Consider the following 23848-nt stretch of genomic DNA (forward strand, 5'->3'; position numbering starts at 1 on the left):
GGGGCGTCGAATGGGGGGGACAGAGGGACACCCACTGGGGGCGGTTATGGGAATGGGGGGGTCCCGAAGAGGGAGGCCATGGGATGACTGACCCCCATGGAGGGGGGTTATGGGAACAGGGGGGTCTCAAAGGGAGGGACCGAGGGACACCCATGGGGGGGTCATAAGAATGGGGGTGCCCCCATGGGGGGATTATGGGAACGGGGTTTCCCGAAGGGGGGACCTGGGTATGGGGTGTCCTCACGGGAGGGGTTATGGGAAGGGGGGGGTCTCGAAAGGGAGGGACCAATGGACACCCGTGGGGGGGGTCATGGGAACAGGGAGGGTCTTAAGGGGTGGACAACCAAGGGGCACCCATGGGGGCTGTGGGATGGGGTATCAAGGAAGGGGGGGGACACCCATGGGGGTCCCCTTTGGGGTGGTGCCATAAAGCTGAGGGGGGGGGAAAGGGGTTGGGGGCAGGTCCAGGGGTGAGGGGGAGACCCTGGGGGGGGTCACAGGAAGTGGGGGGGTGTAGGGGTGATGATAGGTGGCCATGGGATGGGACAGGATGGGGTGGGCATTCCGGGGAACACAGCGCTGGGGTGCCCATAAGGACAAGGGGGACACCTAGGATGGGGGGGGACAATTGGCGTGCCCCCCAGGATGAGGGTGGCCACGGGGACCAGTTGAAGCCATAGCAGGACTGAGCTCGTCCTCTTTGTCACAGGGACCTGTTGCCACCTCCCCATCACCCAACAGGTACCCAACAGCCCCAAAACTGCCCTAAAATGGGATGATTTTGCCCAATCTGATCCTTTTTGGCCCTGTTTTGCTTCCAGAAGAGGGGAATTGGGGTTTAGGGATAAACTCTGGCTCCTGGTCCGGCTCTGGGTGTAGGAAGTGACCAAAGGCCTGTGGATGAGGGGGGAGTCGGACTGGGTTTGACAGCAGCAGCCTCTGCCCTGGGGTCATTGCAGAGCCTTCATTAGGGGTAATTATACAAAGGAGCTGGGATGGGGCTGGGAAGTGCTGCAGGGTCCAGTTAAACCGGGTCCAGTTCATCAAATCCAGTTAAACTGGGTTTAGTGAATCGGGTCCAGTTAAACTGGGTTCAATTCATCAGGTCCTGTTGAACTGGGTTCAGTGAATTGGGTCCAGTTAAACTGGGTTCAGTTGACCAGGTTCGATTAAACTGGATTCAGTGAATTGGGATCAGTTAAAATGGGTTCCATTGACCTGGCTTGAGCAAACTGAGTTGAATGAATCAGGTCTGATTAAACTGGGTTCAATGAATCAGGTCCAGTTAAGCTGGGTTCCATGAATTGGGTCCAGTTAAACTGGGTTCAGTGAATTGGGTCCAGTTAAACCGGGTTCAATTGATGTGGTTTAATTAAACTGGGTTCAATGAATTGGGTTCAGTTAAACCGGTTTCCATGAATCGGGTCCAGTTAAACTGGGTTCATCCCAGGTTGGAACATCTGGGATGGGGACAGGGATGGGGATGGGGATATAGATGAGGATAAGGATGGGGGGACAGGGATGGGGATGAAGAGGGGACAGGGATGGGGATAGGGATAGGGGTGAGGATAAGGATGGGGGGACAGGGATGGGGATGAGGATGGGGACAGGGATGGGGATGGGGCTGGTGACCCCCATCTCTGGCCTTTGCCTTTTCTCCCTCCCAACCCCATTGCCCAGCTCCCTGAACACCAGCATTCCCTATGGATCTCACCAGCATCGCCTGCGCCGCGCTCCTGGCACTGCCAGTGGTGGCCCTGATGGCACTGGCGCATCGCTTGGGGCTCCTCTACCAGCTCTTCCATAAGGTAGCACAAACCGGGGTGCGAACGGGATGGTTTGGCCAAAGCCCACCTCTTGGAGCTGGTGGCAACCTCAGGTGTGCTCCTGCTGACCATGGCACTGTGCAGGTGGACCCCCAAAGCCCTCGGCACGGTGGGGAGCTGGTGGCGGAGGTGCTGAAGGCGCACGGGGTCCGCTTCATCTTCACCCTGGCCGGTGGCCACATCTCCCCTGTCCTGGTGGCCAGCGAGAAGGTCGGGATCCGGGTGGTGGACACCAGGCACGAGGCCACTGCGGTGTTTGCCGCTGATGCTGTCTCCAGGATCTCCGGTGAGGATGTGGAGGGGTTTGGGGTGATCCCATCCATGGTCAACATCTCCTGCCCCAATGGATATGGATGGGGTTTGGGGTGATCCCATCCATGGTCAGCATTTCCTGCCCCTATGGATGGAGGGTTTTGGGGTGATCCCATGCATGGTCAGCATCTCCTGCCCCAATGGATGGAGGGGTTTGGGGTGATCCCATCGATGGTCAACATCTCCTGCCCCTATGGATGGAGGATTTTGGGATGACCCCATTCATGGTCAGCATCTCCTGCCCCAATGGATATGGGTGGGTTTGGAGTGATCCCATCCATGGTCAGCATCTCCTGCCCCAATGGATGGAGGGGTTTCGGGTGATCCCATCGATGGTCAACATCTCCTGCCCATATGGATGGAGGATTTTAGGATGGTGGGTTTTGACCCCATTCATTCCCTTTGGAGATTACTTGGCAGCTCCAGTGAGGATGAGATGAGGAGAAGATGACCCCATCCATGACCAGCAGCTTCTCCTGCCCCAATGGATGGATGGGTTTGAGATGACCTCATCCATAGCTATCACCTTCTCCTGCCCCAATGGATGGAGGACATTGGGGTGTTGGAGCTTAGTGGGATCCCAGTTGTGCCAAATCAATGACTTTATGGATGTCCAAGGTCCTTCCATGGTGGCTTTGTCCCTGGTTTTGTCCTCCAGGACCTAATCCATCCACTCGGTCCCCATCTTCATGAGCATCCACGCATCCCCTGACCCCCTGGCCATACCTTGGGGTTCTGATGGTCCCCACTGGCCTCCCCTTAGGTCGCATTGGCGTCGCCGTGGTCACCGCCGGTCCCGGTGTCACCAACACGGTGACAGCCGTCAAGAATGCCCAGATGGCCGAGTCCCCATTGCTGCTCATCGGGGGGGCAGCCGCCTCCCTGCAGAAGGTGGGACCTCAAAACCAACCAGTTTTGGGAGGTTCTTTAACCATTTTGGGGTGTTCTTCACCCAATTTTGGGAGGTTTTCACCCATTTTGGGGGGTTCTTCTGTTTTGGGGGGGTTCTTCACCCAATTTTTGGGATTCTTCACCTATTTTGGGGGGTTCTCCACCCATTTTGGGGGATTCTTCACTATTTTTTTGGTTCTTCACCCATTTGGAGGGTTCTTCACCCGTTTTGGGGCATTTTTCACCTATTTTGGGTGGTTTTCAACCATTTTGGGGGGTTTTTCACCTGGGTTTGGGTGTTCTTCACTTTTGGGGGGTTCTTCACCCAATTTTTGGGTTTCTTCTCCCATTTTGGGAGTTTTTCACCCATTTTGGGGGTTCACCCATTTTGGGGGGTTCTTCACCCATTTCGGGTCTTCTTCACCCATTCTTGGGGTTCTTCAGCCATTTTGGGCATTCTTCACCCATTTTTGGGCATTCACCCATTTTGGGGGGGTTCACCCATTTTGGGCATTCTTCACCCATTTTTGGGGGGGTTCTTCACCCATTTTGGACATTCTTCACTCATTTTTGGGGTGTTCTTCACCCGTTTTGGTCATTCTTCACCCGTTTCTTGGGTGTTCTTCACCCATTTTGGGCATTCTTCACCCATTTGTGAGGTTTCTTCACCGATTTTTGGGCGTTCCTCACCCATTTTTGGCGTTTCTTTTACCGTTTCGGGGGTTTCAAGCCTTGTGGTCCTCACCTCCCCAGGGCCGAGGAGCTCTGCAGGACATTGACCAGCTCTCGCTCTTCAGGACCCTCTGCAAAGCGACCATCTCGGTGCGAACCGTGCGGGACATCGTCCCCACGCTCCGCAAAGCTATCACCACCGCGCAGTCGGGGACCCCAGGTAAGGAATTGGGGTGGTGGTACCCCAAAACCAACCCCAGGTTTGGGGTGATGGGTTTCATCCCCACCATGGGTCATCCAATGTGGATTTGGGGGTGATATTGATGAATCAGTGGGTTTTAAGCCCCCAAAGTGGTTTTGGGGTGACATTGGGCTCCTCTCCATTGCCATCACCACTGCACAGTCAAGGACCACCAGTAAGGAATTGGGTGGTGGCACCCCAAAACCAACCCCAAGTTTGGGGTGATGGGTTTCATCCCCACCATGGGTCATCCAGTGTGGATTTGGGGGTGATATTGATGGAATCAGTGGGGTTTAAGCCCCCAAAGTGGTTTTGGGGTGATATTGGGGTCCTCTCCATTGCCATCAGCACCGCGCAGTCAAGGACCACCAGTAAAGGATTGGGGTGGTGGCACCCCAAAACCACATCCAGGACACCTGGTGGTGGGTTTCATCCCCCATATGGGTCACCCAATGTGGGTTTTGGGGTGATATTGATGAATCAGTGGGTTTCAACCCCCAAAGTGGTTTTGGGGTGACATTGGGGTCCTCTCCATTGCCATCACCACCGCGCAGTCAAGGACCACCAGTAAGGAATTGGGGTGGTGATACCCCAAAACCACATCCAGGACACTTGGTGGTGGGTTTCATCCCCACCATGGGTCATCCAATGTGGATTTTGGGGTTATATTGATGGAATCAGTGGGGTTTAAGCCCCAAAGTGGTTTTGGGGTGACATTGGGGTCCTCTCCATTGCCATTGCCACCATGCAATTGGAGGCGACCAGTAAGGAGTTGGGGTGGTGATACCCTAAAACCACATCCAGGACACTTGGTGGTGGGTTTCATCCCCACCATGGGTCACCCAATGTGGTTTTTGGGGTGATATTGATGGAATCAGTGGGGTTTAAGCCCCCAAAGTGGTTTTGGGGTGACATTGGGGTCCTCTCCATTGCCATTGCCACCATGCAATTGGGGGCAACCAATAAGGAGTTGGGGTGGTGGTACCCCAAAACCAACCCCAAGTTTGGGGTAATGGGTTTCATCCCCACCATGGGTCATCCAGTGTGGATTTTGGGGTGATATTGATGCAATCAGTGGGTTTTAAGCCCCCAAAGTGGTTTTGGGGTGACATTGGGGTCCTCTCCCTTGCACCCCAATCCCATAGGACCCGTCTTCGTGGAGCTCCCCATCGATGTCCTCTACCCCTTCCATGTGGTGCAGAAGGAGATCACTGGCACCAAGAGCGCCCGGGGGCTGCGGGGGAAGGTGGTTCAATGGTGAGCAGCACCCCCAAATGGGAGCCAGCACCCCAAAATGGTACCCAGCACCCCAAAATCCACCCATCCCATCCATAGGTACCTCCAAAACTACATCCGGAACCTCTTTGCGGGTGCCTGGGACCCCCAGGATGTGTCCCCGTTGCCAGTGAAGGTGCCGTTGGCCACTGAGGATGAGGTGGGATATGGGGGGGATACAGCATGGATGGGGGGCTTTGGGTGTCTGGGGGTGGGGGGGTTGTAGGGGGATGAGGTAGGATGGGTTTGGGATGGAATGGGATGGGTTTGGAAGGGACTGGGATGGGTTTGGGATTGGATGAGGTGGGTTTGGAAGCACTGGGATGGGTTTGGAATGGAGCAGAACTGGGGTTTGGGGTTAAATCAACTGAGTTTGGGACTTGGATAAGCCAGTTTAGGGGCCAGATTAAGCTGAGTGGAGGTGGGTTTGGGTCTGATGGAGGAAATTTTGGGTCTGAAGGATTTTGGGTCTGAAGGAGGTGGGTTTGGTCTGAAGGAGGTGGGTTTGGGTGTGAAGGAGGTGATTTTGGGGCTGAAGGAGGTGATTTTGGGTCCGAAGGAGGTGATTTGAGGTCCGAAGGAGGTGGTTTTGGGTGTGAAGGAGCTGATTTTGGGTGTAAATGAGGTGATTCTGGGTGTAGATGAGGTGGTTTTGGGTCTGAAGGAGGTGGTTTTGGGTCTGAAGGAGGTGGTTTTGGGTCTGAAGGAGGTGATTTTGGGTCTGAAGGAGCTGATTTGGAGTCAGAAGGAGGTGATTTTGGGTGTGAAGGAGCTGATTTGGGTCTGAAGGAGGTGATTTTGGGTGTGAAGGAGCTGATTTTGGGTGTGAAGGAGCTGATTTTGGGTCTGAAAGAGCTGGTTTTGGGTGTAAATTGGGTGCTTTTGGGTCCCAGGTCCAGCGCTGCGCGGAGCTGCTGAGCAGGGCCACCAAGCCCCTGGTGCTGGTGGGCAGCCAGGCCCTGCTGCCCCCAACGCCGGCCGAGGAGCTGTGGTGAGGCCAGGATGGGACTGGGAGTGAGGAGCCAGTCTGGGGACAATTGAGCTGGTTTTGGGTACAAATCGGCCAATTTGGGGACCAATGAACTGGTTTAGGGATGGAGGGACTGGTTTGGGGATGGAGGGATCGGTTTGGGGACAATTGACCTGATTTTGGGTACAGATCACCCAATTTGGGTACCAATGAACCGGTTTGGGGATGGAGAAAGCAGTTTGGGGATGGTTTGGGAACAGTGGAGCTGGTTTGGGGTCAGATCAGCCAATTTGGGTACCAATGAACCAGTCTGGGGATGGAGGAACCGGTTTGGGGACAAGTGAGCTGGTTTTGGGGTTGGATCAGCCAATTTGGGGACCAATGAACCAGTTTGGGGATGGAGGAACTGGTTTGGAGATGGTTTGGGTACAGTTGAGCTGGTTTTGGGGACAAATCAGCTGATTTGGGTACCAATGAACCAGTTTCTGGACAGAGGAACTGGTTTTGGGATGAAGGAACCAATTTGGGGATGGTTTTGGAACAGTGGAGCTGGATTTGGGGACAGATCAGCAAATTTGGGGTCTGGTGAGATGGTTTGGGGACGTCAAAGCTTATTTGAGGATGGACGAACCAGTTTGGGGACAATTGAGTTGGATTTGGGGCTGGATCAGCCCATTTGGGCTAGGATGAGCTGGATTGAGGACAAATGAACCAGTTTGGGGCCAATTGAGCTGGATTTGGGGCTGGACCATCAGCTTGGGGACAGTGACGCCACGTTTGGGTCTGACTGAGCCCATTTTGGGCTCAAATGCACCAATTTTGGGGCCGAACCGAGCCGCTCTTGGGGTGCCCTGAACCAACCACATTTGGGAGTGAAACCACCCAATTTTGGGCCTCAACCATCGCGGTTTTGGGGCCAAAACCACCGAATTGAGGTATGTTCCCCCCCAGTGCAGCGCTGGAGGCTCTGGGGGTCCCCTGTTACTTGGGGGGCACAGCGAGGGGGCTCCTGCCCCCCAACAGCCCCATCCTCCTGCGGCAGAGCCGGCGCGAGGCCCTGCGGGAGGCAGACCTGGTGCTGCTGGCAGGTACTGGGATGGGCTGGGATGGGGTTGGGATGGGGATGGGATGGGGATGGGGATGGGGTCGGGATGGGGATGGGATGGGGTTGGAATGGGGATGGGATGGAGCTGGGATGGGGTTGGGATGCAGCCAGGATGCAACAGGGATGGGGCTGGGGTGCAGCCAGGGCAAGGTTGAGATGGGGCTGGGGTGGGGTCGGGATGGGGTCAGGATGAGACCAGGATTGGGTTGGGATGCGGCTGGGATGTAGCCAGGATGCAGCTGGGATGGGGTCCGGAAGAGGCTGGGATTGAGTCAGGATGGTGTTGGGATGGGTCCCAATTCCATATGGAAAACTGTGCTTCCTTTGGTTGCATTCCAAAGGGGAAGGGGCACACGCGTTGCGTCCCCATCCCAACATCCCCCTGTGCATCCCTAAGGTGCTGTGTGCGACTTCCGCCTCTCCTATGGGCGCCTCTTTGGCCGCGGCGCCACCATCGTGGCCGTGAACCGGGATCGGGAGCAGCTGCTCCGGAATTCCGATGTCTTCTGGAAAGCCCGGCTCGCCATACAAGGTGGGAGCATCCCGGGCCTGAGGTGGGTGCTATGGGGTGGGCGCTATGGGGTGCTATGGGGTGATGGGTACTCTCCATAGGGGATGCCGCATCCTTCGTGGTGCGGCTGGCGCGGAGCCTCCCGGGATACGGCTGCTCCGGGGAATGGCTGCAGCGGCTGCGGGAAAGGGAGCGGAGCAAGGAGCAGGAGAACCGGTGAGAGGGGATGGGATGGGAATGGGAATGGGGATGGGGACAGGGATGAGGTTGGTGATGAGGATTTGAACAGGGATGGGGATGGGAATGGGACAGGGATGAGGTTGGGGATGAGGATTTGAACGGGGATGAGGATTCGAACAGGGATGGGGATGGGGATGCAAATGGGGCAGGGATGAGGTTGGGGATGTGGACCGGGATGGGGGTAGGAATGGGACATGGATGAGGTTGGGGATGAGGATTTGGACAGGGATGGGGATAAATACGGGGATGGGGTTGAGGATAAGGATGGGGATGGGGACAGGTATGGGGATGGGGATGGGAATAGCAACAGGGATGGACTTCAGAGACAGGCACACGAGCAGGGATGGGGTCAGGAAAAGGGATGGGCATGGGCATAGGGATGTGGACGGGGAGCGGGATGTGGACAGGCCATGGATGGGGAGAGGGAGCTTCCCATTCCCAGTTTTGGGGGATCCCAACCCACTCCCAACTGCTCTGGGGGCTCCATTGCCATCTCTGGCACAGCCCAACACATTCCCAACTGCTTTGGGGGCTCCATGTCCATTCTTGGTCCATCCCAACCCGTTCCCAACTGCTCCATCCCTGTCCCTGGCATATCCCGAGCCATTCTCAATTGCTCCATCCCCATTCTTGGCACATCCCAACCCATTCCCAACCGCTCCATCCCCATTCCTGGTGCATCCCAACCCATTCCCAACTGCTCCATCCCTCTTCCTGGTGCATCCCAACCCGTTCCCAACCGCTTTGGAGCTCCATCACCATTCTTGGCACATCCCAACCCATTCCCAACCGCTCCATCCCCATCCCTGCCGCATCCCAACCCATTCCCAACCGCTCCATCCCCATCCCTGCCGAATCCCATCACCTCTTCCCACCTCGGGAACAGGGAGAAGGCGGCAATCCCGACGGAGCAGCACCTGAACCCTCTGGAGCTGCTGCAGGTCCTGGATGAGCTCCTGCCTCCCGAGAGCGTCTTGGTGGCCGATGGGGGGGACTTCGTGGGTACCGCAGCCTACATCGTGCGGCCCCGGCGGCCCCTGGCATGGCTGGATCCCGGTGAGGAGCCCTCAGGATCATGGGATCACAGGGAGCTCAAAGCTCACCCATTTCCACCAGGGTCACTTGGATGCTCCATGCCCCATCCAGCCTGGGATGCTTCATGCAAACCTTCTCCGTTCAGCCCATCCCAGTGTCCCACCGCTTCCTTATCTCCAAGCTGAACTTCCCATGGAACCCATCACCCCTTGTCCTGTCCCTGAGGAAGGTCCCTCCATGTCCTCCTTGTGTGGAGGAGACCAGAGCTGGATGCAGCACCCAAGTGGGGTCTCACCAAGCAGAGCAGAGGGGCAGGATCCCCTCCTTGGACCTTCTCAGGCTGCTCCATCCAGTCCGTGTCTCCCTTGGGATCATCCCAACCCATGCGCAAGGACCTTTCCCTTGGTCCCATTGATCTCCATGAGGTTCCTACCTGTCCAGGTCCCTCTGGATCCCATCCCTCCCCTCCAGCTTGGTGCCACCACAGCCGTGCCCATGTCCCCAGCAATGATGCTGAGCCCAGCACTGAGTCCTCAGTCTCCACCTGGCCATCGAGCCGTTGACCACAGCTCCCTGCTTGTGGCCATCCAGCCACCATAGGGGACACAAGCAAGGGGACAGGGCCAAGGGACACCGCGTGGGTGACACAACCAAGGGGACACAACCAAGGGGACATGACCATGGGTGACACGACCAAGGGGACGTGACCAAGGGGAAACAATCATGGGTGCCATCCCCATGGATGACACCACCATGGGTGACATCAACATGGATTGGATGACCCCACCATGGGCAACATGGCCATGGGTGCCACCACCGTGGGTGACATGACCAAGGTGACACAACCAATGGGACGTGACCATGGGGGACATGAACAAGGGGGCATGACCAAGATGACACTACCAAGGGGACATGACCATGGGTGGCATGACCAAGGGGACATGACCATGGGTGACATGAACAAGGGGACATGACCAAGGTGACATTACCAAGGGGACATGACCATGGGTGCCACCAGCATGTGTTACGTGACCAAGGTGACACAGCCAATGGGACATGACCATGGGTGACACCACCATGGATGCCATCACCATGGGTGACACCGCCATGGGTGACACCACCATGGATGCCATCACCATGGGTGCCACCACCATGGGTGCCATCACCATAGATGACACCCCCATGGGTGCCACCCCCATGGGTGACACAATCAAGGGGACACCCCCATGGGTGCCCCCCCGTGCTGTCCCCACAGGCCCCTTTGGAACGCTGGGTGTCGGAGGCGGGTTCGCACTGGGGGCCAAGCTCTGCCGGCCCGAGGCCGAGGTACCGGGACCGAGCCGGGGGGGACCCTGGGGACGGCGGCGGCCGCTGCTGCCCCCGTGTGGCCTCAGGGCGCCATGACCCGTGTGTGTGTATCCCCCTCCAGGTCTGGGTCCTCTATGGGGATGGGTCCCTGGGCTACAGCCTCATGGAGTTCGACACCTTCGTGCGGCACAAGGTGGTGGGATGGGGGAATGGGTGGGAATGGGTTGGAATGGGGTGGGAATGGGGTGGGAATAGTGGGAAGGGGGGGAATGGGGTGGAATGGAGGGGAATGGAAGGAAATAGGTTGGGAATGAGAGTGAATGGAAAGGGATGGGGGGGATGTTAGGGGAATGGAGAGGAATGAGGGGGAATGGAGGGGAATTGGGAATGGGAGGGAATGAGGAGAATGAGGGGGAACGGGGAGGGGTTGGGGGAATGCAAGGGAATGAGGGGAATTGGGTGGGAAAGGAGGGGGAATGGGAAGCGAATGGAGGAGAATTGGGAGGAATGGGAGGGAATGAAGGGAATGGGGTGAGAACGGGGGGAATGGGTGTGAATGGAGGGGAATGGGGGGAAATGGAGGGTTCTAGAGAGGAACAGGGCAAATGGAGGGGAATGGGGCGGGAATGGGGATAATGGGAGGGAATGGTGTTCAATGGGTGTCAGTGGTGGTGTTTGGGGTTCCATGGGTGTCAGTGGGGGTTATGGGTTTCAGTGGGTGTCAGTGGGGATTAATGGGTGTCAGTGAGGTTCAGTGGTTGTCAGTGGGGGTTAATGGGGTTCAATGGCTGTCAGTGGGGGTTAATGGGGTTCCATGGGTGTCAATGGGGGGTAATGGGGTTCAGTGGGTGTCAATGGCATTCAATGGGTGTCAGTGGGGGTTAATGGAGTTCCATGGGTGTCAATGGGGCGTAATGGGGTTCAATGGGTGTCAGTGGGTGTTAATGGGGTTCAATGGGTGTGAGTGGGGTTCAGTGGGGGTTAATGGGGTTCCATGGGTGCCCATGGGTGTCCCGGCAGGTCCCGGTCATTGCGCTGGTTGGGAACGACGCGTGTTGGAGCCAGATCGCACGGGAGCAAGTGGCTCTGCTGGGCAGCGGCGTCGCCTGTGGCCTCCACTACCTGGGTGGGTGCCAATGGGGGTCCCCATGGAGTGCATTGGGTGTCCCCATGGGGTGCATTGAGTGTGTCTGGTGTCCCCATGGGATGGCTCAGCCCATACCTGGTGTCCCCATGGGTTGGCTCAGCCCATACCTGGTGTCCCCATGGGTTGGATGAGCGCATACCTGGTGTCCCCATGGGTTGGATGAGCGCATACCTGGTGTCCCCATGGGTTGGATGAGCGCATACCTGGTGTCCCCATGGGTTGGATGAGCGCATACCTGGTGTCCCCATGGGTTGGCTCAAGCCATACCTGGTGTCCCCATGGGCTGGATCAGCCCATACCTGGTGTCCCCATGGGTTGGCTCAAGCCATACCTGGTGTCCCCATGGGTTGGCTCAAGCCATGCCTGGTGCCTCCATCGCTCCATGGCGGTGCCAGTGCCATTGTCCCTGCAGGATATCACCTGGTGGCTGAGGCTCTGGGTGCCAAAGGCTTCGTGGTTGGGCGCCAGGACCAGGAGCGCTTGGGCAGCGTCATCCGCGCAGCACAGGATTCGTGCCGCGGCGGCCACCCTGTCCTGCTCAACGCCCTCATCGGCCGCACCGGCTTCCGCGATGGCTCCATCTCCGTGTAGGGACCGGGGCCACCGATGGTCACAAAGAGGCCTCAAAGGGGCTCCCAATTGGCCCCAAAGTGGCCCCAAAATGGTCCCAAAGTGTCACCAAAACGGCCCTAAAGTGACCCAAAGTGTCCCCAACATGAGCCCAAAGTGGTTGCAAAGTGGCCTCCAAGTGTCACCAAAATAGCCTTAAAGTGACCCAGTGCGGCTCCAAATTGGCCGCAAAATGGCCCCTAAATGACTCTAAAATAGCCCCAAAGTGGTGCTAAAGTGGCCCCCAAATGGCCTGAAAATGTCCCAAAAGTAGCCCCAAAATGGTCACAAAGTGGCGGCCAAGTGTCACCAAAGAGGTCCTAAAGTGACCCAAAGTGGCCCCAAAATGGCCATGAAGTGTCACCAAAGAGACTCTAAAGTGGCCCCAAAGTGTCACCAAAATAGCCCTAAAGTAACCCAAAGTGGCTCCAAATTGGCCCCAAAGTGTCCCCAACATGAGCCCAAAGTGGCCCCAAAATGGGCCTAAAGTGTCACCAAAAAGGCTCTAAAGTGTCACCAAAATGGTCCCAAAGTGTCACTAAAATGGCCCTAAAGTAACCCAAACTGGCTCCAAATTGGCCCCAAAGCGTCACCAAAGTGGCCCCAAAATGGGCCCTAAATGGCCCCAAAGTGGTGCTAGACTGGCCCCCAAATGGTCTGAAAATGGCCCCAAAGTCGCCCCAAAATGGTCCCAAAGTGTCACCAAAATGGCCCTAAAATGACCCAAAGTGGCTCCAAATTGGCCCCAAAGTGTCCCCAACATGAGCCCAAAGTGTCCCCATGGGATGGGTTTGGGTGACCCTGGGGACAGCCGCATCCTTGCCCCCATCCCCACAGCATCCCCATGGGGTGGGTTTGGAGCCACATCCCTGTCATCATTTGGGTGCCAAGCCCTTGGGGACCCCCAAAGTGACACTTTGGGGACCGTGCCCCCCCTTATCGATGTCCCCCCCATATCAATGTCCCCCCCCCTTTAGATGCCACCGCACATAGAGCCTGGTGGCAAGTGCAGCTTGTGTCATTTATTGCTGGTGACAGTGACAAGGCAGTGGCAGGACAAGGGGGGGGCTAGGCCACCATGGGAGGGGACACAACACACAAGGGACACCTTTGTGTCCCCCCCAGGCACTAACCCTGGTGACTTCACATTGAGCTGGTTCCTTTAAGGCTAATACTGAGCAAGGCTTGGGGGGGGTATTTTGGGGTCCCCCCCACCCCATAATACTGGTAATGGGGTAGAAGGGATGGGGGGTGGTTTTTGGGGTCCCCCCCATAACACTGTCAATGGGTCTATTTTGGGGGTGCAAAGAGGCTGTGGTGATGGTGCAATAAATAAAGCTGAGTCCCCCCACCCCTGTACCGGCTGCCCCCACCGTGGGGGGGGGGGCTGGAAAATGGGGGGGGTCCCCCCATTGTCACCCAAACTGGGTGTGGGTGACACTGGGGTGCCCTAGAACCCCTTTTGGGGTGCAAAAGGGGGTTTTGGGGGGGGGCAGAGCCATGGAGGTCATGGACCCTTGTCAATAGTCCCTAATACTGATGGGGTTGGGGGGGGGGGGACAAGGGTCCCAATGAGGGGGGGGTTCCCCATTGTCACCCAGGCTGGGGGTGGGTGATATTGGGGTGTCCCATCACCATTCATGGGGTGCAAAAGGGGGACATGGACCCTTGTCAGTAGTCCCTAATACTGATGGCTTTGGGGGGGGACACAACTGGGGGGGGGGCCCAAGGGGGGGACAAGGGGACAAAAAGGCACTTGGGCCATCTCCAACCAAACCAGAGCCAAAGGAGGCCCTGAATCCTTCCTCTGAGCCCCCCCTGCAAGATGGGGGGTGGAAGCTGGAGCTGGGGGGCAGGGTTTGGGGGGGTCCCCACCTCAGCCCTGGTGGCATCGGTGCCACCGTCAGGTCCCTCCTGCTCCGTGCTGTGCAAATCGAAGGCAACTCCAGGCAAGTGCTGCTGTTTGGTGGCATCGTCACTGGTGGTAGCATCATCACCAGTGCCTGTTGTCACCAGTGTTTGTGTTGTCACCAGTGGTGGCATCATCACCGGTGTCATCATTGTCACTGGTATTGGCATTGTCACTGGTGGCATCATCACTGGTGGCATCCTTGTCACTGGTCTTGGCATTGTCACTGGTGTCTGGTGGCATCATCACTGGTGTCATTATTGTCACCAGTACTGGCATGATCACTGGTGGCATCATCACTGGTGGCATCGTTGTCAATGGTCTTGGCGTTGTCACTGGTGTCTGGTGGCATCATCACTGGTGTCATCATTGTCACCGGTATTGGCATTGTCACTGGTGTCAGCATCACCGGTGTCTGTTGTCAGTGGTGTCTGTTGACATTGTCACCGGTGTCATCATTATCACTGGTGTTGGTATCATCACCAGTGCCAGCATTGTCACTGGTGTCTGTTGGCACTGTCACCAACATTGATGACTGTTGTCATCGATGCCAGTGGCACCAGCGTCCATTGTCACTGGTGTCTGTTGTCACCAGTCTTCGTTGTCACTGGTGCCAGTGTCACTGGTGTCCATTGTCACCAGTACCGCTGTCACAAGTGCCGTTGTCACCAGTATCCGTTGTCACCAGTATCCATTGTCACTGATTTCACCATCACAGGTGTCCGGTGTCACCAGTGTCCGGTGTCACCAGTGTCCGGTGTCACCAGTGCCATTGTCACCAGTGTCCATTGTCACCAGTGCCATTGTCACCAGTGTCCGCTGTCACCAGTGTCCGCTGTCACCAGTGTCCGCTGTCATCAGTGTCCGCTGTCATCAGTGTCCGCTGTCACGGTGCCACTGTCACCAGCGTCCATTGTCATCAGTGTCCGCTGTCACCAGTGTCCGTTGTCATCAGTGTCCGCTGTCACCAGTGTCCGTTGTCACCAGTGCCGCTGTCACCAGTGTCCATTGTCACCAGTGCCGCTGTCACCAGTGTCCGTTGTCACCAGTGTCCATTGTCACCAGTGCCGCTATCACCAGTGCCGCTGTCACCAGTGTCCGTTGTCACCAGTGTCCATTGTCACCAGTGCCGCTATCACCAGTGCCGCTGTCACCAGTGCCACTGTCACCAGTGTCCATTGTCACCAGTGCCGCTGTCACCAGTGTCCGTTGTCACCAGTGTCCATTGTCACCAGTGCCGCTATCACCAGTGCCGCTGTCACCAGTGTCCATTGTCACCAGTGCCCGGTGTCACCACTGTTACGGGTGTGCCCGGCGCCCCGCGGCGCGCTCACAGGCACACGTTGATCTGCTGCCCCAGCTCCCTCTCCAGGTCCAGGATGAGCGCATCGAAGTCCTTCAGGTTGAGCCGGGGCCCGAACGCCGCCGCGGGCTCCTCCCGCAGCCCGAAAGGTGCCTCCCCCCCGCCGGGGTCCCCGTGGCCCGGGGTCCCCGTGGCGCTGGCCCCGGGCAGCAGCAGGAGCTGGCGGCCGCACACGCTCCAGTCCCCCGCGTACCGGTTACTGGGGGGGCTCTCGGGGCCGCGGGGCCGGGCCCGGGCCACGACCGCGGGCTCCGGCAGTTCCAGGCGCAGCCGCGGCGCTCGGGGGGGCGCTGTGGAGCAGAGAGAGGGAAGGGTGGGAATAGGAGCTGGGAATGGGGACACTGGTGGGAATGGGCAATGGGAATGAGGGGAATGGAGGGGAATGGGGAAGGGGGCACAGGTGGAAATGGGCACTGGGAATGGGGGGGAATAGGGATGGGGGCACAGGTGGGAATGGGCAATGGGAATGGGGGGGAATGGGGGTCGTGGGGATGGGGGCACTAGTGGGAATAGGCAATGGGAATGGGGGGAAAGGGCAGTCATGGGGATAGGGACACTGGTGGGAATGGGCACGGGGAATTGGGAGGAATGGGAGTCGTGGGGATGGGGGCACAGGTGGGAATGGGAGCTGGGAATGGGGAGAGAAAGGGGGGTTATAGGGATGGGGACACTGGTGGGAATGGGCACTGGGAATTGGGAGGAATGGGAGTCGTGGGGATGGGGGCACAGGTGGGAATGGGAGCTGGGAATGGGGAGAGAAAGGGGGGTTATAGGGATGGGGACACTGGTGGGAATGGGCACTGGGAATTGGGGGGAAAAGAGGGTCATGGGGATGGGGGCACAGGTGGGAATGGGGGCTGGGAATGGGGAGGGAAAGGGGGGCAGGGGGATGGGGGCACAGGTGGGAATGGGGGCTGGGAATGGGGGGAAAGGGGGTCATGATGATGGGGACAATGGTGGGAATGGGCACTGGGCAGAAATGGGGGGCATTGGGATGGGAACACTGGTGGGAATGGGCAATGGGAACTGGGGGGGGAAAGGGGGTCATGGGGATTGCATGGGGATGGGGACACTGGATCAGTTACTGGGAATGGGGGGCACTGAGCAGCAGGAATTAGGGGGACCCTGAGAGAGATGTTGGATGTGGGGGCCCTGGGAATGGGGGCATCCATTACTGGAGATGAAGGGGGGGGGCATGGAGCTTTAGTTGGGAATGGGGACACTGGATCAGCTACTGGGAATGGGGGGCACTCCAAGAGCAGCCATAAGGGGGGTGACCCCACTTACCCGGCCAGGCCTGCAGCAGGTAGTGCAGCACCTCAATGTGCCTCTTGAAGTCCACAGCGCTGGCGATGTCCTGGCTGTGGGTGCTGCTGTGGGTGCTGCCATGGGTGCCAACGCCACGGCTTGGGGTGAGCAGCACCGGCCCGAAGCACACGGCAATGTTCTGGGGGTTCATGCGGTTCAGGTCATGGTGCGAGGCCACCAGGCTCAGGTGGTCCAGGAGCCGTGTCAGGGTGGCCTGACGGACACGAAAAGCACTTGATGGTGCTGGGAACACACTTTATGGTGCTGGGAACCCACTTTTGGGTGATGGGCACTCACTTTATGATGCTGGGAACACACTTTATGGTGCTGGGAACCCACTTTTGGGTGCTGGGAACCTACTTCATTGTGATGGGATCCCACTTTATGGTACTGGGAACCCACTTTATGGTGCTGGGCACTCACCTTATGGTGCTGGGAACACAATTTATGGTGCTGGGAACCCACTTTTGGGTGATGGGAGCCCACTTCATGGTGCTGGGAACATACTTTTGGGTGCTGGGCACTCACTTTTTGGTGCTGGGAACACACTTTTGGGTGATGGGAGCCCACTTCATGGTGCTGGGAACATACTTTTGGGTGCTGGGCACTCACTTTTTGGTGCTGGGAACACACTTTTGGGTGATGGGAGCCCACTTCATGGTGCTGGGAACATACTTTTGGGTGCTGGGCACTCACTTTTTGGTGCTGGGAACACACTTTTGGGTGATGGGAGCCCACTTCATGGTGCTGGGAACCTACTTTTGGGTGCTGGGAACCCACTTTTGGGTGCTGGGAACCCACTTTATGGTGCTGGGAACCTACTTTTTGATGTTCAGCACCTACTTTTTAGTGTTGGGCACCCAATTTGGTCCTGGGCACCTACTTTTTGACACTGAGTACTCACTTTTTGATGTTGGGCACCCAATTTGGTTCTGGACACCCACTTTTTGGCACTGGGCATCCACTTCTTGATGTTGGGCACCCACCTCTTGGTGCTGGGCACCCACTTTTTGATGTTGGGCACCCAATTTGGTTCTGGACACCTACTTTTTGGCACTGGGCATCCACATTTTGACATTAGGCACCCACTTCTTGATGCTGGGCACCCACTTTTTGATGTTGGGCACCAGATTTGGTTCAGGACACCTACTTTTTGGCACTGAGCACCCACTTTTTGATGTTGGGCACCCAATTTGGTTCTGGACACCTACTTTTTGACATTCGGCACCCACTTCTTGGTGTTGGGCACCCAACTAAGCAATGGGCACCCACTTTCTGTTGCTTTGCACCCGCTTTTTGGCACTGGGCACCCACTTTTGATGCCGAGCCCCCACTTTGGTGCTGAGCACCCACCTTCTCCACGTCGGGCAGACACTCCAGCAGGGTGACTGCATCCTGCTCCCCCGGTGCCACCCGCGGGGGCCTCTTGGCCATGGCCTCCAGCACCACGTGGTGGAGCGCTGGGGTGATGAGTGGCGTGGGCAGCTCCCGTAGGTAATCCTTGAGGATCCCTATGGCAAGAGGACCCCATGGGGCCGTCAGGGTGGTCCACGGGAGCTGAGGGGCACCCATAGGGTGGCACCCACCCGTGATGACGTTGATGTCGGGGTAGAGATGCTCAGAGAGCGTCACGGCCGCGCTGTCCCGCTCGAAGGCGTCGCGGAGCTCCTTCTTGACTGCAGCTGAGCCACACAACCGGTACAAGCCCACCACCTGCATGGGGACACCAGTACAGACCAGTATAGACCAGTATGGGAGGTTCAAACACCACCACCTGCGTGGGGACACCAGTATAGACCAGTATAGACCAGTATGGGGGGGGGTTCAACCACCACCACCTGCATGGTAACACCAGCATAGACCAGTACAGGGAGGTTCAACCATCACCACCTGTGTGGGGATACCAGTATAGACCAGTATAGACCAGTATGGGGGGTTCAAACACCACCACCTGCGTGGGGATACCAGTATAGACCAGTATGGGGGGGGTTCAACCATCACCACCTGCATGGGGACATCAGTACAGACCAGTATAGACCAGTATGGGAGGGTTCAACCACCACCACCTGCATGGGGACACCAGTATAGACCAGTATGGGAGGGTTCAACCATCACGACCTCCATGGGGACATCAGTATAGACCAGAATGGGAGGGTTCAACCATCACCACCTGCACGGAAACACCAGTATAGACCAGTATGGGAGGCTTCAAACACCATCACCTGCGTGGGGATATCAGTATAGACCAGTCTAGACCAGTATAGGATGGTTAAAACACCACCACCTGCATGGGGACACCAGTATAGACCAGTATGGGGGGGGGTTCAACCACAACCACCTGCATGGGAACACCGGTACAGACCAGTATGGGAGGGTTCAAACATCGCCACCTGCATGGGGACACCAGTATAGACCAGTATAGACCAGTATGGAGAGGTTCTACCATGACCACCTGCATGGGGATACCACTATAGACCAGTATGGGAGGGTTCAATCACCACAACCACTATGAGACCCCAGTTTGGGGTGGATTCCTCCCCCAAACCCGCAGGAACCACCATGGGGACACCACTTTGGGTGCGTTGCTCCACCAAACCCCCTTTAACCACTGTGGGGACACGAGTTTGGCTGCATTTCTCCACCACAACCACCACCAGACATCACTTTGGATGCATTCTCCATCAAACCTCCTTTAACCACTACAGGGACACCAGTTTGGGGTGGATTCCTCCACCAAACCCTCTTGAACCACTATGGGGACACCGGGATGGGGTGGAATCCTCCACCAAACCCCCAGGAACCATCATGGGGACACTAGTTTGGATGCGTTCCTCCACCACAACCACCACCAGACATCACTTTGGATGCATTCTCCATCAAACCTCCTTTAACCACTATGGGGACACCAGTTTGGGGTGGATTCCTCCACCAAACCCTCTTTAACCACTATGGGGACACCCGTATGGGGTGGAATCCTCCACCAAACCCCCAGGAACCATCATGGGGACACTAGTTTGGATGCATTCCTCCACCACAACCACCACCAGACACCACTTTGGATGCGTTCCTCCACCACAATCACCACCAGACACCAGTTTGGGGTGGATCCCTCCACCAAAGCCCCCTCCAAGCACCCCTCATGAGCAGGACTCACCTTCAGGCCACGTTTCTCTATCTCGGCCACACACTTCTGGATGATCAAAGGCACTTTGGTGGCCGTCTTCTCCCTTTCCACCAGTTTACCCAGTTCCACCCCGAAGACGCGTGGCTCCTGCTCACTGGGACAGTCCCACTGCTCCACCAAGGTGAACTTGGAGTAGAGGACACCCCGCGGTTGCAACCTCACAGCCAACTGCTGGGCACGGCACCCTGCGGAGCCCAACGTTGCCATCAACCTCATCACCAAGCACCCAACCCCAACCACGACCCCCTCATCCTCATCCTTACCGCGGAAGATGTGGGGCAGCACCACAGTGCCATGGCAACAGAGCCGGTTGCGGCAGGAGGTGGCATCCCAGGAGAACACCATCACCTTGAGGTGCTGAGCACCCTCCAGCTCCAGGTTGAAGGTATGGTTGAGCCCCAGGAAGCCCGCCTTGCAGGACAGCAGCGCCGTGCGGGCCCGGTTGGCCGCGTCCACCTGCAGCACGCAGAAGACCTCACGCCCATCACCTCGGGGTGGCTTCAGGTCCTTCACGCCGTGGAGGTGGACGCTCACCAAGCCGGAGATGCGCTGCCCGCAGCGGGGTGGCATCTCCCCACTGCTGTAGGGGTGGAAAGCACCCACATCCAGGCCTAGATCCACCTCTTCTGGGTCGCAATGGGGCTTGGCCTTCATTGGAAGCTCTGGGGAGTCTCCATCACTCAAGTAGCCACCTCTGGGGGTGGCTCTGGCCCGCGGTGACGCCACGCTGGTGTCCAAGTGGTAGCGGCTGATGACGTTGCTGGATTCCTTCCTCTCGGAGGGGGATGCTCCCTCCTCATGGCCTCGGGAACGGGGATTCCGGAGGCTCAGCTTCCTCCGGAGCTCTGGAAGCTTCTTCATCTTCATGGAGAGGCGGCGCACGGTGCCCGGGGACTTCACCTTCTGCAGGGCCCGGCTCTTGGTGGGGCTGGCGGGAGGTGATGGGGTGGTCGAGACCTTCCCTGTGCCAAGGGGAAAGGGGTGAGTGGGGTTGGGAATGGCAGGGGGGAAAATTCAGGATGGGGTGGGGATGGGGAGGCTGGGATGTGGAGAGGGGATGGGGAATGCAGGGGATGGGGACAGTGCCTGTAGGGTCTTGGGGACACCCTCACCCACAAAATGTGGGTGCCCAACATTAAAAGGTGGGTGCCCAGTAACAAGAAGTGGGTGCCCAGCACTAAGGTTGGGTGCCCAGCGGCAAGAAGTGGGCACCCAGCAATAAGAAGTGGGTGCCCAGTGGCAAAAAGTGGGTGCCCAGCACTAAAAGGTGGGTGCCCAATAACCAGAAGTGGGTACACAATAACCAGAAGTGGGTGCCCAGCACTAAAAAGTGGGTGCCCAGCACCAAATAGGGTGTCTAATATCAAAAAAGTAGGTGCCCAGTGCCAAAACTGGGCGCCCAACATCAAGAAGAGGGTGCCAAGCACTAAAAACTGGGTGCCCAGCACCAAAAAGTGGGTGCTCAATACCAAAAAGTGGGTGCCCAGCACTAAAAAGTGGGTGCTCAACACTATAAGGTGGGTGCCCAGCACCAAAAAGTGGGTGCCCAGAAAGTGGGTGCCCATAAAGTGGGTGCCCAAGAGAGCAGGACCCAGGCTATGGGTCCCAGGTCTCCTCACCCCCAGGCTGTGTCCGTCCCGGCTCCTCAGTGCTGTGGGCTCCGGAGCTCTCCCCCATTCCCAACGCATCCTGGGCGGGCTCTTCCCTCCCCGCATCGCGGCTCCCACTTTTCTTCGCGGCACTCCCAGGCTGCGGATCCTCATCCTCCGGGATGGGGTTGTACCAGATGTCCCCCTCGCTGCCAGCAGCACCGGGATCCACCTCGGCTCCAGCTCCCGGCTCATCCAAACCTGGAATCTTCATGGATGATAGCACCCAGTGCCGGCTGCTCCGCTCCAAGCTCTGCAGGTAGGCTCCATGCCCAGGATTCCTACCGGGAATCCCCAGCTCCCCGGAGCCGTTCAGCGCCTCCGCTTCCTCCGCCAGCTCCAGATCGTCCTTCCCGGGATGCTCAATGCCAGAGGCAGGATCCGGCTCTCCGGTGTCCACCGGATCTTGGGAAGCTTTGGCAGGAAGCGGCTGCTTCTCATCCCGGCCTCCACAGGAGAAACGGGCCCAGTTCTGCCGCCGCGACGCAGCTGGCAGCGGATCCATGGATGCTGCTTCAGGATCCGGTGGGGAATCAGGGCTTGGAGTGGGAGGATCTATGGGAGGAAGGGAATAAGCCGGGACGGGATCCCAAAATCCCAACGCCACCACACCAGGACCTCTCTCTTGTCCCCAGCACCATCCCGAGCATCCCACCATGGCTCCCTCAATCCTCATCCCAAATCCGGCGCTGTCCCGCATGGGAACAGGCAGCGGATCCAAACATCTGGATCTCCGGATGTTTACTGCTGGCCGGATCCAAGACATTCCCATTGCTCCAGCAGGGAATGGGGGAGGGACAGCCCCGACCCCTCTGCACCCAAAAGGATGGGGCTGCACCCCTGCACCCTGTGCACCCTTCCTTAGTGGGGTCGCTTTATGTGGGATGCAGAAGAGACCCCAAAAGTAATGGGGGTCCCTTCCTATAGGGGGTCTCCTTATGTGGGGTGCAGAAGGGACCCCAAAGTGATGGGGGGGGCCCTTCCTTGGGGAGGTCCCTTCCTTAGGGGCTCCCTTTTCCTTTTAGGGTGCAGAAGGGACCCCAAAATGATGCGGGGGGCCCTTCCTTAGGGGGGTCCCTGTTCCTCTTTGGGTGCAGAAGGGACCCCAAAGAAATGGGGGGGGAGTCCCTTCCTTAGGGGGGTTCCCTTTATGTTGGGTGCAGAAGGGACCCCAAAGAAATGGGGGGGGAGTCCCTTCCTTAGGGGGGTTCCCTTTATGTTGGGTGCAGACGGGACCCCAAAGTGATGGAGTCCCTTCTTCAGGGGGGACCCCTCCTTCGGGGGTCCCTTTCCTCTTGGTTGGGGTGCAGAAGGGACCCCAAAGTGATTTGGGGGGGTCCCTTCCTTAGGGGGGTCCCTTTCCTCATGGGATGCAGAAGGGACTCCAGTGTAATGGGGGTCCCTTCCTACAGGCGGTCCCCTTATGTGGGATGCAGATGGGACCCCAAAATGATGGGGGGGTCCCTTCATTAGGGGGTTCCCTCTTTAGGGGCTCCCTTTTCCTTTTGGGATGCAGAAGAGACCCCAAGGTAATGAGGGTCCCTTCCTTAGGGGGATCCCTTTAAGTGGGGTGCAGAAGGGACCCCAAAGTGATGGAGCCCCTTCTTTAGGTGGGATCCTTCCTTAAGGGGCTCCCTTTTCATCTTGGGGTGCAGAAGGGACCCCAAAGTGATGGAGTCCATTCCTTAGAAGGGTCCCTTTATGTGGGGTGCAGACGGGACCCCAAACTGATGGGGGGGTCCCTTCCTTAGAAGGGTCCCTTTCCCCTTGGGATGCAGAAGGGACCCCAAACTGATGGGGGGGGTCCCTTCCTCAGGGGGTCCCCGTTCCTTTGGGATGCAGAAGCCCCCCCCCCCATGGTGCTAACGGAGGGGTCCCGTCCCATCCCGCCCGTTTTATCCCTACCTCGGTCCTTCCCGTCCGGCTTCTTCCCTCTGGGCCGGTCGCGGCCCCTCAGGCGAGAGAACGTTCTCCTCAGCAGCGGCTCCGCCATCGCCCTGCCTGGTCCCCTTCAACCCCTCACTCCGGTCCCCTTCAACCCCTCACCCCGGGCCCCTTTAACCCCTCCCCGGTCCCTTTCAACCGGTCCCGGTTCCCTTTGAACCGGTCCCGGTCCCCCTCAGCCGGCCCCGGCCCCTGGGCCCGCCCGTTCCCCTCAGCGCGGCGGGGCCCGGAGCGGCGGCTCCGCCATGATCCCGCCGTGCATTCCCGGGCCGCCGCCGGCAGCGCTGCCGGGAGCTGTAGTCCGGAACCGGGGGGACCCCCCCATAGACCCCCCATAGAACCCCATGGA

At 57.9% G+C, this 23848-nt stretch overlaps 2 protein-coding genes across 2 annotated transcripts; one reads left to right on the forward strand and one right to left on the reverse strand.

Annotated features, from left to right (window-relative positions):
* The first annotated feature begins 713 nt into the window (after window positions 1-713).
* On the forward strand, window positions 714-13493 carry ILVBL (ilvB acetolactate synthase like). The gene is made up of 16 exons (XM_080636182.1): window positions 714-741; window positions 1681-1808; window positions 1911-2112; window positions 2902-3029; window positions 3783-3921; window positions 5088-5199; window positions 5278-5377; window positions 6111-6208; window positions 7139-7275; window positions 7690-7824; window positions 7905-8019; window positions 8930-9099; window positions 10334-10404; window positions 10508-10579; window positions 11407-11512; window positions 11946-13493. The coding sequence occupies exons 2-16, from the start codon at window positions 1704-1706 to the stop codon at window positions 12122-12124; spliced, it is 1869 nt and encodes a 622-aa protein (XP_080492308.1). The 5' UTR covers window positions 714-741; window positions 1681-1703; the 3' UTR covers window positions 12125-13493.
* Window positions 13494-13639: 146 nt separating this feature from the next.
* On the reverse strand, window positions 13640-23548 carry SYDE1 (synapse defective Rho GTPase homolog 1; the record flags this gene model as incomplete). The annotated part of the gene is made up of 8 exons (XM_080636181.1): window positions 13640-15704; window positions 16702-16936; window positions 18076-18233; window positions 18309-18435; window positions 19877-20091; window positions 20170-20868; window positions 21526-22110; window positions 23461-23548. The coding sequence occupies 8 exons, from the start codon at window positions 23546-23548 to the stop codon at window positions 15382-15384; spliced, it is 2430 nt and encodes an 809-aa protein (XP_080492307.1). The 3' UTR covers window positions 13640-15381.
* Between the last annotated feature and the right edge of the window lie 300 nt (window positions 23549-23848).

Source organism: Psittacula echo (genome assembly GCF_963264785.1).
Source record: "Psittacula echo genome assembly, chromosome: 30".
Classification (NCBI taxonomy): Eukaryota; Metazoa; Chordata; class Aves; order Psittaciformes; family Psittacidae; genus Psittacula; species Psittacula echo.

Bases quoted from the DNA above. Each gene is read 5' to 3' on its own strand.
- ILVBL (XM_080636182.1), top strand. From the start codon at position 1,704: ATGGATCTCACCAGCATCGCCTGCGCCGCGCTCCTGGCACTGCCAGTG. The intron at 3,030-3,782 runs GTGGGACCTCAA...TCACCTCCCCAG, and splicing joins CAGCCGCCTCCCTGCAGAAG to GGCCGAGGAGCTCTGCAGGA. The intron at 7,276-7,689 runs GTACTGGGATGG...TGCATCCCTAAG, and splicing joins AGACCTGGTGCTGCTGGCAG to GTGCTGTGTGCGACTTCCGC.